Below are 14,959 nucleotides of genomic sequence, written 5' to 3' on the forward strand. Positions count from 1 at the left end.
AATAACGAAACTAACCTGAGCTGTTATAGTAAAAAAAATCAAACTGTACAAAAATGGATTATATTAGTTTTTAATATTTAACTTAATGCTGTTCTCCGTGTTATCAAGATGAGTGATTGTGCCGATTGCGACGATCCTCTGCCTCATGTGAGTGAAACATGCTGTTTGTTCTCAATGTAAAACAAAATCTACACTTCGTTTGTGCTGATATTTTAGAAAGCACATGGAATCGCATGGGACAAGTACGTCGTGAATCATGGAAGTGTAAGAACTGCTGCTCAGGTAAGAGTAAATAGCAAAAATAAACAATTACTAAGGACATTTTTGCCAAATTGCAAAGAAGAAGTTTTGTCAAAATGGAGGATACCGTTCAGGCTCAATTTGAAAAAATATGATATTACTTATTAGAAACAAATGGGTGAATTTAAGGAGCCCATACAATTTTGTTTCTATTTATTATTGCTTATAAATTTGTAATGCTTATAATTACATTTTTTTGTACATATTGTTAATGCTGCTTTATTTCTAAGTAATATTATAATAATCTCGTGGTATACCATTTATTAGATTTACACTGCTTTGGTTGGCTAGTTTTATGAATTTAGTTTAAGTGAAGACAATGTTATGGAAATATGAATTGGACAATGAACACTAAGATAATTGTAATTATGATTCAAACTGAACTCCCGCACGCGCGGCTTGAGGTGCACTGGGAGGTAAATTTTATTTATATTATGTATTTTTTAGATAATAAAGAAGATTGAACTTTAACTTTGAACTTGAAAAATTGATTTAAGAATATTATTTTAATATTCTATTAAAAAGTGCATATTGTTGTCTATCAATGGCATGAGTATACATTTTAAAAAGGTGAAGATGTCTAAATTCTTTCAATCTGGCTTATGGGCTTATATGAAATAATATCCATAGTAACGATTACAAATAAGACCTACATATTACACATAAAAATGAATCACAACATATTCTTATTTCGACAAATTTTTAGTAATCCGTTGAAATGTTAAGAAATTTTTATAAGAAGAGGTGGATCAAAATAGTTGCCTGGAATATTTTACAATTTAAAAAACTATTCTAATATTGTTTCATAATCGAATTTTAACTGAGTATATTTAAAAGTTGTTGACACTCAGTTCATGTTCGTAAAACAGGCAGAAACATTTTAATACAAATTAAATTTCAGAACGGTGCTTGATCAGTAGATACGTAGACAGCAAACTTTTTTTATATATATACTTAAATATATATACTTATATATATATTTAATATATATATATAATATATATATATACTAGCAGTTTTATATATATATATATATATATATATATATATATAATTTCAATAAACATTGAATCGCAAAAAGTACAGAGGCAGAAACATGTGTTTACATTTAGATTTGAATAAATATTGAATTATTGTAAAGTGCTTAATCAGTAGTGTAATGTAGATTGCAAATACGAAGTTATTTAATTTTAAATTTAGATTGCGCCAATGATCAATAATCCATCTAATACAATAGAAATGCTATTTATACGCTGTTATAACAACTACCTTATTGTATAAAGCTGTGAATGTTTGCACATAACGTAATCTAATCTGGTTAGTTCCTTTAACATTGTGTATGGCCTTTTTACTGTAGTTATTGAAAAGCAAATGGAGATAATATTGCCCTATTACTTGAAGCATATACATACATACATATACATAATACATATTTTAGCGATCGGTTAAATTTAAAATATCAAAATCACTTAATCATCAAAATTTAACCTAAGTTAGATTCCGAAACCAACATATGAGACCATTGTTTTGTTAGCGCAACAGCATAAATCAATTGTGGAACTATAAATAGATTAGACCGGGGGTGAATTTAAACGACCAGAACAGACTCATATTGACCGCAGCAATTTTTGAGTTGTACGATACACTTTCGTCATTGGGATAAAAAGGCTAACTCTTATTGTTACTGAAGCCATCGAAGAACGTCAATAAATTAACATGGAATGTGGGAGGGAAATACTAATCTTATAAAAACTGTTTCACTTTACGACTTCAGGATCCCAAATCTCTGTTCTTTAACACTTAAATCTAAATTGGATCAGGAGATTGGAATAGCTTTGAGTGACTATCGATTATCTCTAGACTGTTTATTATGTTATAGAAAAAGAATACATAGATATATTGTCCAGTTTTTTCAACAGAAAATTGCGTGCGAAGCCGCGGGTAACTGCTAGTATATATATATATATATATAATATATATATATATATATATATATATATATATATATATATATATATATATATATATATACCATTTACATTATCTGCCATTATTTACTAAGATAATTACATACACTTTTTATAAAAATATTTAATAAAATATTTTAAAAATAAATATTTAATAAAATATTTTTATACACTTGTATAAAATATTTCCAAATAATCACAGGATCTCACAAAATACAATCTTCACACGCCACAATACAAAAACCTCCATAAAGGAATAGAATAGAATAGAATAGAATAAACTTTATTTCTCATAAATATGCACACATTCCAACATATTCAATACAAATATACAACAAATATAAATGCAAACCACATACATAGCATGAAGGTTATTCAAATATTACTTCATGAACTTAATTGTTGATCAGCTGATATTGCCAACCCTTTGCAAAGAAAATATTGACGATAAAAAGTGTTGAATAAATGATCAGCTGTTACTCACAACCTAAACATTAGTTAATATTTTATGCAGATAAGAATATGCATTTTTTGTGCGTCTGTTTTATTTTTAAATAAAGCTAAATTTCAATACCTATTATTAATTTTTTTCCTAAGTAATTCACATGAATCTTTTCAGAATTAAATGTTCTACAAATATCTGTTTAAGAAAAAAATGACCTTTATTTAACATTTATGGAAGTAATCTTACGTTTAAACACAAAAATATGTTTATTTCTTTGCACCAATTCTTGTGTTTTACGTAAGATATCTCTGAAAGTATTGCATTTACAGCTCTGGTACGAATTTTAATAGATTTTTCAGATATAAAAACATAAAAAAACAATCGTATTTGTATCTTTGTAACTACCTTTACCATTTTTATACGGCCTGACTTCACCAAGGGTTCTAAAATCCGGGAGAAATCTTTCGCTAGGCGTAACTCGCTAACGAAGCGTTTCCGGGCATATGGTTATATGAACTTTTTTACTTGTTTTTAGCTATAGAATAAGCTCCCGAGAGATTGCCGTTTAGTTTTGAATCACCCTGTATATCTTATTACAGATTGCGCCAGTAACGCACTTATAAGAGCGTGTCTTGTTTTGGCTGTTCAAAGAAAATAACAACTTGTTATGAGTCTTTATAAAAATTATTAATCAGCCTGCTATCTCTGAATTTTTGGTGTATTGGCGCGAATATCTCTCTTAGTAATGATTGCATAACAAATTTAAAATTAATGTTTAAATTACATTGTCAAAGCTGAACATTCATAGATTAAAAATGAATGTATGAGACCATGTTAAACAAGTCGTGAATCTTAAAAAGAGGATGAGGACTATTAGAACATTACTTGAAAAAAAACTGAGAACAAGTTTACAGTAAGGCTTCAGAAGACCCATATAACATGACATACAGTGCAAGACGACAACATCAAAACGTATATTAAACACTTTTGTTGCTTGTATATACTGAGTGAGACCGACTACTCTCAGTCCTCTCCCACTGCGTCGTAAGAAGTTTGCCGCAGTCTACTTGTAGATGATTGTTGTTTAAAATTAATCTTCCTGATTTTTGAGGATCAAAGTTATTAATTGTTTAGGACGCAATCTGAATACCTCTTAAAAAATGTTCCATATGATACTATTAATAACATATCCATTCCATTGTAATCTATTTATAGAGGATGTATTACATAGGAAAGAAATAAAATTTTATAATATAGAAAAAAATAGGCTTTCAATCTCGGTTTTTTATTGTATATAAAAAATTATAATTATCAGAAATAAACTCTAATTATTGCCTGGCTCACACTTGCCTACATAACGGGCATTGGAGATTAACCTGGCAAACCATGCAGTGTGTCTCAGCACTCAGTGCACTGGCACAAGGCACAAGGAAAGACCACATGTGTAGACCTTTGAATCAGGCTCACTGCACAGTTATGAGGCACGCCAGCAGGAGTGCCTCGTGAAAAATACAACAAATATTGCAATTTGTCTTCTGAGTAATTATAACATGCCTATTTTGTTTTTTGTTTATTCTGCAATGCTCAATAAACAATATTATATTTATTTCTGCTATTATAATTATGCAAGTTGCTAGTCAAAATTAATGATGACATGTTTTTTGTAATATACAATACTGAGTCAAAAATATATAAATTTATAAAAGTTTCCACCAAAGCTTAAAAAAAGTGGTTCACAGTGTTCTAGTGGTTGTGATTTTGTTATTATTCTGATAGCTTTGTTTTTCAGGATAATGATTTCATTAATTTTAGCGCTATTACCCAATAATATTAGGCCATACCTTTTTATTGATTAAAAATAGGCATAGTATGCAGATTTAAAATATTTTTCAGTAAAACAATTTATAATACGTCTAAGTAAAAAAATTACTCTACCAAAATATTCCTAGAAATTTAGCACAAGGAAAAGAAATAATTTGGTGTGTCAATTGTAGGGGTTTGTCGTAAAGTAAACAAAATGTTTTGAGTTTTGACTTCATTTAGTAAAGATCCATTTGATCTAAACCACACTGAGGCTTTCTCAACTGATTCAATGACAAGAACTTGTAGTTTGTCAAAGTTTGTATGGTTTATTCTAAAGAGTTGTGTCGTTAGCATATAAAAGAGATTTTAACCTAACAACGGTAGGAAATTAATTTATATAATAAAAACATAATAGGGCCCAGGACTGACCCTTACGTACAAGAATCCCGATCACCAAATTTCCATTGATAGAAACAAACTTTTTCGCCTGCGGTTAGATAAATAGTCTTTGAAGAACTCTTTTAAAGCCGGATTCCCATTAATACCGTAATAGTTAAGTTTTAAGGCCCTGCTCAAGCCAAAATATGTTACCTGAGCAAAGGCTTTAATCTCAAAAGTGTTTAGGACCTCCTTAATTAGTGAATAAACTGCATCAATGGTGTATTTACCCTCTTCTATTGTAATAAATTTAGATTGATGTATTTTCCAGATACGCAAAAGGTTCATCATGTAAAACAGTTTCTATTATTACAGGACAGGTAAAATTTATACTGGGCAATAGCTCTCAGGGAAACTCCTAGACCCTTTCTTAAGAATCGGGCAGATATACATATAGTTAATGGGTTCAAAAACGTATGGTAAATTCGTTAAAATATATTGTTTAGATTTGTTATAAATGTCTTTGCTTTCTGAGTTTTTTAACTCTTTTGACAGCTTTAAATGACCTCATCAATTGAAGACTTCTACAAAGATAAATGTTTTTCTTTCAAAATATGGTAATTTCTTATTAAGTTCATTCTATTAACATGAGGCTTTTTGATACTACCCTTTATTTGGTGTTAACCGAGTTGATAAAACAAATGGTTTAAGTTACCTGGAGTGATATTTATTGATAATGTCGATTGAGATGCTAAATGTTTGTATTTTCGTTTATCTGCACCGAAAACGCCTTATATTGGCGTTAAAAACCTCTCTCCAGGCCTTATATTGGTTACTGCTCTTTTATATTTTTGCGACATTGTGAGTTCGCATCTTCTACGGACTTTTTATAACATTTCTAGAGATTTAAATAGTTAACACGAAGCCTGTCTAGTAGAAAGTTAACACTAGTAGAAAGTTTTGTCGATTTCTCCAAAAACAAAAATTTCTTTCATTTGGTCCAGTTCCCCACTATACCAATAATTTTGATTTCGACCTTTAATCTCACTAACTGTGGAACGTTGTTTTTTTCACTGTAGAGTATAATGTTTATTTATGAACTGAAATGGAGAAATATGCATGAACGAGTTTTTGGGTAGAGAATACTCTTCCATTACTAAGTACGACATTCCAATCATGTGAAAACGAATGGTTTGTCAGATCATCAATAGAGGATTCTGGAAAAAATTAAAATTAAATGTGTCACTTGTACTTTTTGGATTTAGCAAGGTTTTAATGTGTCACTTGTACTTTTGGATTTAGCAAGGTTTTTAGATGTTTCAGACAAAGTATTCTTTTGAATATTTAAAATAAGCCCATTACGATCCGAGAAAGAAAAATAAAGATGTTGCATGAAATAACCTGATCTAGGCAGACTAAAAAACATTATCAAGACAATGGGCTCCCCGAGTTTACAAAGGAAGTTTACAAGGAAGTAAGGAAGGGAAGTTTACAAAGCAAAACGTAGTTTTTTATAGCGGGTACTACTTCCATGAAAACGAGTAATCTAGGTTTATCTTCTTTAACATACTTATAATCAATTTATATGACGAGAAACTCTGTGTGTGTGTGTGTGTGTGTGTGTGTGTGTGTGTGCGTGTGTGTGTGTGTGTGTGTGGTGTGTGTGTGTGAAATTTAAACTTTTTTTCGAGTAGCGGGAAGATGAAAAATAATAATATACTTTTTCTAGGGTTTTGCAATTTTATATTTCAGTCGCTATGGTAGTTAATCTTCATAAAGACGCTATTGATTTTCTGTTAAAGTTATGAGTTTAAACATTTTCCTGTTGTGGTTTATGTGAAAATAAAACTGTCGATATTTTATCTTGTGATTTTTGGCACACGGGGCAAGTTGGTATGTGTGTTTCATTAAGCCATAATGTAGTAAGGTTCCGGCACAGTTACTGTGTACCTCGCTTGTTCTGCACCCTCACTCATAAGTAAAGACTATTAGTAATAAGCATTGCGTGATTTATAAATAAATACAAGTCTAATGAGTTTCCCAAAAAACTTGTTACGCCCTTTAATTATTAACTTAGAACTCTGAATTATCAGTATGTCGTTCTTTAAGAGACATACAACAAATGATATATTATATTTTTAAACTGTAATTATTTTTGAATTAGGAGGAGATGTTAAATTGGAGAAAAGCTTAAATTTAAAAGAAAACTGTGTTTTTCTTCATATTTTTGATTATCACAATCAATTAAACATATCTAAAATATCTCACTTTCGCTATAATATATATATTAATTACTACCTAAGTAAGCCGTCAAACTTTTTCAGATGTAATAAAGGGGTATATTTTTAATGTGGTAGACGTTTTAAGTGTGTGTGAAGAGAGGTCGCCGGGATCCGGTAAAAATAACTATATGTCATAATATAAATTCCTAAACGAAACGTCCACCGCCTTCAATTCTTCCTGCGAGCGCGTTAATTGCAACCCGCACAGCACGTGTCAATAACCAACTCAAAGCTCTCCCCTAACCACGCGACTCAACGGGACGGTCGCCCCACTGGCCACGGACAGTGGTGGCGGCCTATCCCTCCGGCGATCCCCACCACTCCTCCCTTTTAGGTGGTGTGATATTAGGTGCTATAAAAACTCCAGCACGATTCTTTAGGTGCCGTGCGACTCTCGGGCATTTCCTTAGGTGCTGTGAGATTAGGTACTATAATATTAGGTGCTATGAGAATCGGTGCTATTAGACGGTTAAATTTTTAGGTGCTGTGAGATTAGGTGCTATTAGATTAGGTGCTGTGAACCCCCACGTGACTGCCATCATGTTCTCTCGAACATTATAGAGTCCTATAAAATAAATCGTTCACACTTCTGTTGATGAGAGTTACTGTAAGCATTTTTTGCAGGACAGAGACATATCCTGCATGGAGTAAGTGGGGAGTTCCGATCTGGTGAGCTGACTGCCATCATGTTCTCTCGAACATTATAGAGTCTAGTAAAATAAAGTGTTCATACTTCTGTTGATGAGAGTTACCATAACTGTTTGTTGCAGCACAGAAATAGATCCTGCATGGAGTGAGTGGGGAGTTCCGATCTGGTGAGCTGACTGCCATCATGTTCTCTCGAACATTATAGAGTCTAGTAAAATAAAGTGTTCATACTTCTGTTGATGAGAGTTACCGTAATTGTTTGTTGCAGCACAGAAACAGATCCTGCATGGAGTGAGTGGGGAGTTCCGATCTGGTGAGCTGACTGCCATCATGTTCTCTCGAACATTATAGAGTCTAGTAAAATAAAGTGTTCATACTTCTGTTGATGAGAGTTACCGTAATTGTTTGTTGCAGCACAGAAACAGATCCTGCATGGAGTGAGTGGGGAGTTCCGATCAGGTGAGCTGACTGCTATTATGGGGCCCTCGGGGGCAGGCAAGAGCACCTTACTGAACATTCTGGCTGGCTTTACGTGAGTTGCCTCCTTTATTGTCTTGTTCCTATCAGTAAATGTGTAATTTGCTCTTGAGAATGGTCATACTTACTTTTGGGTTTATTCGGTTTTGTATTTATGATTTTTTTAAATATTTTCAGAAGGATGTTTTGGTCATATTTTACACTTAATTATGATATATACTCGTTGCAATCCTATTAAACTTTCAAATCATCTTATAATAATTATTATATATTAAGATAATATATAATATTATAAAAGTTTGTTTCTATTTATGTTTGTTTATGTGTAATATAGCATGTTCTGATGCATCTTACCCCTTGCAGTGAGCGGTGTATGGCTTGCCAAATGCACTTTGCCTCTGTTTGGCAAACAGTTGAAAAAACCAAATGAGAAGGTGAAAGAATATACAGCTTTACTGCACTGCTAGAGAGGCATGTTTGTTTCAAGATGCTCCATGTCAGTTGTATGGAGCACATGCATCTTCTCGCAGATAGTCATGTTATTACTAAAGAGGCATGTGGTATTGCATGCAATATTGTGTCTCTCTTGAAACTAAGTGTAAGTCACAGGATGCATAAAAAGAGGATAATTGGAGAATAAACCTTTAGTACAAGTTGAAAAAAAAAAAAGTACAAGACTTAATCATCCCTCTATCTTAGTCAGTCTCCAATTGGAGAATAAACCAACATAGCTCCTTTTCATATAGTTATAATGCAATGGCATATATACATTATTATCATAATAAAGTATAGCTTAAAAATTAATTATATTGACATTCGTTGAATATATTTGAAAGTGTGTCTGTAAAAAGGTATCAATTACACTTTATGGTCATAGGTATTTTTTATGAAATGACTAAACTAACAGTAGTAAAATATAGATAAAAATAAAATAGCTGCATTGGCAAAATTAACTAACAAATTGAACACTTTTAAAACATATCTATTGAATTTGTACCAACTATAATATGAGAATTTCGAAGAATATATATCTTAGTTTAAATTTGTATTATAATTATGTGTTATTTTTATATTTATAGTTATTCCTCTATCAGATGTTAATCACACTATGTAAATAATCATTTTATCTTCTTAAGAATTTTGGGAGAAAAAGAGGTTTCAATCCCAAAAGGTTGCTTTAGTAAAAATTAATTATCCAATAAGGAATTGTATATTTATATTATATAATGTGTTCTTAAACTTAATTAATTTTACAGTAGGGATTCACATTGTATCATGTATTCACATTAAATTGCAAGAGGGTTTGGCTGTAAAAGCAAGTGTTATTTATATAGTAAAAACTTGAAAATTTAAATGAAAAGTAGTAATAATCTGAAGCTAGAGGGATAACATTTTTTGTAAATAAGTGATTATTAAATCCGAGAGCTTTGGGGTTTAAAGAAAACAAAACAGTGTAGCGAGTGTTTACATTACGTTGTCAATAACAACCTATTAACTCAGTATATACTAATCACTATTGCCATACACTTAATTTTTTATCTCAGGAGTGGAAAATTGTTAACCCCGTTGTTTTTACAGAATATAATGTTTTTATCAATTTGTTATTAATTGTTGACTAATGTCCCCTCAAACAGCTACCCAAATTTTGTCATCTATTTAGATTGCACATGTCACTACATTCTGTGCTGAATGATGACAGAGAAACAGTTGTCAGAAAGCACTTATTTTTTATTACTTTTCTTATAATTTTGCACTGGCTTTTGTTCAATTGTACTTACTTTTACTTTGGTTGCCTGGCACTACAATAAACAAAAGGATATGCATCATATACGTTTTTTAGCTATTAGCTACCTCAACATGAATTTAACGAATTTTCTATTTAATTAAATGTATTTTGCCCATTGAAAAAACATGCAAATTTTACAGTTTAATGTGTTTAAAAAATCTAATAATTTATGATTAATACAATAAAAGGTGCTATTGAAGTATTTGTTGAATTTTACTAAAATTGTATCTATTAATCTCTGAAGTCAGGGGCTGTATTGTTACTAGCTTTTAGAATTTAATTTAATATCATCTTTTGAAAGACATGTACAAAGAATTTTCTGAGATATTTGTTTTGTAGTTTTATAAAATTCTGTATATGTCACATCTCTATATCTAATAACGTTTTCGCACAACAGTGCAAACCAAATTTGTCAAGAGTCCTTGAAATTGTTACTCTTGTTAACGGATTTCTTCCAATGTACTGAAACATCTTGTAACTTAATGAATGTGTCAGTTTTCAACATTAACATTTAAAAATACACTTACAATGCAAAAAGTAACTTTGGACTCCTATCGAACTTCAGTCATGAGTATCATAGTGTAAGTGAGAAAATTACAAGTGTGTTAAACAGAAAGTTAATGTTTTAATTATTTGATGAAGTAGGATTTTAAACAGTGTTAACAATTCAAGTCATACTAAGTTGAAATACTAAGGTCAGAAGTTTTATATACTTATTTAGACAATATAAATAGATGAAATTTTGCATAAACTAAGAAAATAAAGTGCCATAGATATTAATATATCATAATGAATATGTCTGGGTTATCATTCAAGACTAATATCAAACACTTTTATTCTGGAAAAACCAACAAATTTTAAATTAAATTCGAGGAGTATCTGTTAATGGTAGGTGGTGTGGTGGATCCGCTACGGACTATTATAAAGAGAAAACAGCCAATTATTCTCCATGTTGGTTTGGAGCTTTCTTTACAATGAACACAAACTACCTCTTTAAAATACCACATGGACAATAAGAATTTTAATGTATTGATAAGAAATTATAAGTAAAATTCAATTAGTGTTAATGTATTGGTATTTGGTTTGAACATTTATTGAAATGCAACTATAAAATCAAATCAAAATCAAATTGTTTATTAACGATTAAGCTATAAAAGCAATAGGTGTTGTAAATACAGTATAATAAACAAAATATAAAACAAATTAATAATATCACCTACTTCCTTATAGAATTCCAACATAATAATCTCTTACAAAAATTAGATTTTAAAATGGTAATATTATTTACAAAAGCAGTATGGCTAAACCTATTAGAAAAATCATTATGCTTATCAAAATAATTTAAAAGAGAATAACCCATACTAAGAAAATGGCCATTTAGCTAATTTGGCAAATAAGTTATCAAACAACTATTTTCTATTCTTAATTCACCTTTAATTACTTTCCACGCAGCTTGGCATTTGCTATACGATTTACTGATTAAAGCTTCATTATAATAAAGCTTAGCTTCCTTAATACATTTCTTATATGGAACATTACATTTTGTATAAATATACTTATCTTCTAAACTTAGCAATAACTTGTATTAACTATACAAAGCTAGTTTGTTTCCTAACCTTCTCTAAATCAGAGGTAAACCATGCCTTTAAATGTTTACTATTTCTTTAGTACTTTAGTAAAAATACAATAGGACAATATTTACAATAGGACAGTTTTCATTCAAGAAACAGCATAAACTTCATAAAGGGATTAATAGCATCTTCAACATTATTTAAACTATAGATCAAATTTCAATTAGCATTAGAGAAACTATACAGTATTATTTACATTTTACTCAGTTATAATTCTAGGCTAGGTATAATTCAATATTACAAGGTTTAATTGGGAGCCTAGTAAAAATGGCAACATTATGGTCTGACCAAATAAAATCATGATCTGAAATTTTCATAGTGCCTACAGTTATGTTGGAAGCTATAACTCAACATTGGTAGCATGATTGTCTACACATTTATTGCCATGACTTGGTTGAAAATTAGCAAGATTAAGATGTGTCATGCTATATCCAGCAGAATGACGAACTCAGGCCTCTACTGTGGAGGAGGCTATGAAGATGGCTGTACGTCCCAAGTTGAGTTGCAGTATAGATGTGGTATCAGAAACATTGTCTGTGTTCTAGGGTGAAGGGGTGTGGAGGATCTGTGATGGTAAATGGGCAGGACAGGAAGGATGCCAGTCTGAAACATTACTTAAGGGTGTCATGCTATATCCAGCAGAATGACGAACTCAGGCCTCTCCTCACTGTGGAGGAGGCTATGATGATGGCTGTACGTCCCAAGTTGAGTTGCAGTATAGATGTGGTATCACAAACATTGTCTGTGTTCTAGGGTGAAGGGGTGTGGAGGATCTGTGATGGTAAATGGGCAGGACAGGAAGGATGCCAGTCTGAAACATTACTTAAGGGTGTCATGCTATATCCAGCAGAATGACGAACTCAGGCCTCTCCTCACTGTGGAGGAGGCTATGATGATGGCTGTACGTCCCAAGTTGAGTTGCAGTATAGATGTGGTATCAGAAACATTGTCTGTGTTCTAGGGTGAAGGGGTGTGGAGGATCTGTGATGGTAAATGGGCAGGACAGGAAGGATGCCAGTCTGAAACATTACTTAAGGGTGTCATGCTATATCCAGCAGAATGACGAACTCAGGCCTCTCCTCACTGTGGAGGAGGCTATGATGATGGCTGTACGTCCCAAGTTGAGTTGCAGTATAGATGTGGTATCAGAAACATTGTATGTGTTCTAGGGTGAAGGGGTGTGGAGGATCTGTGATGGTAAATGGGCAGGACAGGAAGGATGCCAGTCTGAAACATTACTTAAGGGTGTCATGCTATATCCAGCAGAATGACGAACTCAGGCCTCTCCTCACTGTGGAGGAGGCTATGATGATGGCTGCACATCTCAAGTTGGGCTACAGCATATCTAGTGTTGCCAAAAGAATGCAGGTAATTTGGTTAAAGAACTTCTTTCCAAATAAAACAAACTAAAATCTATAATCTTGAATAAACAATACTTGAATTTGGTGGGGGAGTCATTTTCTCTTTAAAAATGAAATCAATAAAAGGATATTGTTGGCTAATTGCTTTGCATTGGCTAACACCTTAACCATAATTATAATTTACAATGTTTGTAATCTTTTATATTAATAGACAACTATTGCATCTAATCTCCCAACAAAGTTTATTTTATTATGTATATTGTCAGTATACATTATAATAAACTTGACATAGTTTTTTCAAATTATTTTTTTAGCCCATAGAAAGAATGTTTAGGCAACCAATGATGCAAAAGTTTTAAAGTTTTTTTTCTGTCACGTGTTGAAATGCTAGTAGTAATTAATTCCATAATGTAATACTTGTCCTATATATTTAAAGGAACTCGGTTTTAAAAGCCAACATTTTGGTAATTCAAGTTAATTCCTATTTGTAGTAATATATCTATGTACTACATTTTGTACAGTTCTTATCTCAATTATACTACCTTTGGAGGAAGCTCTCTCTGTTTCAGCCTCCCCAGTCAGAGGATAGGGGACAGCACTTGCTCATCTCCATGTTAGCAAGAGCCTTTAACATTAAGGGACCTCTATCTACTCCAACAGTCATTCTCTGTAACATTTGCGGTTAGTGATGTGCCACTCTTGGATATCCAGAGGGTTACCCAAATATAAGAGGCACATCATGTTTTGCTGTACCCAGTATAGTTTCAATTGCAAGGTTCAAGTTTCAAGCCAGCTAGAAGGGAACCTTTCTTCTGGGGTATGTGGTGCAAATAATAATTTAGGTCCTTATTTGCCCAAGAGATAGAGCACTTTCTAGCCTTGCGGGTAAGGATTGAATTTTTGTAATGCGCAATATTACAAAAATTTAATTAGGTGCTGATTAGGTGACCAGAAAAACATTAAGATTTTCTTGGTGAGCTGAGGGACAGGGAATGGTCATGATTCGCCGAACTGACACAGAGAACTACCTATCATGGCCCTATAGGCTGAGACGACAATCACATAATTTTGTTATTAGTACTAAGGCTTAAGGAATGAAATTCCTTTCTACTGGCCCTACAAAGTCCTACTTTGGAGAAATATTAATCATTTTATATACTGGGTCTTCCGATTATACAGATTGTAACACATATGTGATAAATTGTGTATGAATTGACTGACATGAAATTAACTATATAATTATAACAGATCATGGACTTGCTCTCAATGCTGGGATTGTCCAATCAGAAGAAGACCATCACCGGCAGATTGTCTGGAGGTCAGAAGAGAAGACTGTCCATAGCGTTAGAGCTCATAACTAACCCACCACTTATATTCCTGGATGAACCTACCACGTAAGTTACACAGTTGAAAGTTACTATTCACTAGTTGAAAACCCATCCCTTGTTCATTTAGGTGTCTTGATGATAATGGCTGAGAGTATTTAATTTTTACTATACTTCCAATTTTTTTCATTTAGAGAACTACTATTTGTACGATAGTGTTTAAAAAGAAAACCAAGCTTTCTCACCGGCTCAGAGTCTGTTCTCCAGGACTCTGGCCAGTACGCTGTAACCACTAAACCAAGTTGCAATAAATTAGCCAGGCTCCATCCTGTGGTACAGATCAATTGATATTCTAGTGCTTGGTAAGGGTCTAGATTTGCAACAAGGCAAAAAACCTTCAAATTTTCATTATTGCCCCCTGAAGTATACCTATTTTTGTTGCTCAGTTCATGTTCTTGAGATCCTTTCAGCTCTCCAGGTTATAGGTCTGAAAAGCTCCCTTTCTCTCTTTGGAACAAAAGTTTTCAATTCAGAAATTAAATTCAACTTCTCATTT

General features: G+C 32.3%; 1 protein-coding gene across 2 annotated transcripts in view; it reads left to right on the forward strand.

Moving 5' to 3' along the window:
• Positions 1–14,959, forward strand: part of LOC124356913 (ATP-binding cassette sub-family G member 1-like) — an 80,365-nt gene that overhangs the window by 36,960 nt on the left and 28,446 nt on the right. The window contains exons 3-5 of one of the 2 annotated variants that reach the window (XM_046808211.1): positions 8,238–8,355; positions 12,887–13,085; positions 14,327–14,472. In XM_046808211.1, coding sequence (XP_046664167.1) covers positions 8,238–8,355; positions 12,887–13,085; positions 14,327–14,472 — 463 coding nt within the window. Of the gene's footprint in view, positions 1–8,237; positions 8,356–12,652; positions 12,812–12,886; positions 13,086–14,326; positions 14,473–14,959 lie in introns of those variants that run through there. The other variant, XM_046808210.1, reaches the window with a different exon arrangement.

This window comes from Homalodisca vitripennis, chromosome 3, assembly GCF_021130785.1.
Source record: "Homalodisca vitripennis isolate AUS2020 chromosome 3, UT_GWSS_2.1, whole genome shotgun sequence".
NCBI classification, from domain to species: Eukaryota; Metazoa; Arthropoda; class Insecta; order Hemiptera; family Cicadellidae; genus Homalodisca; species Homalodisca vitripennis.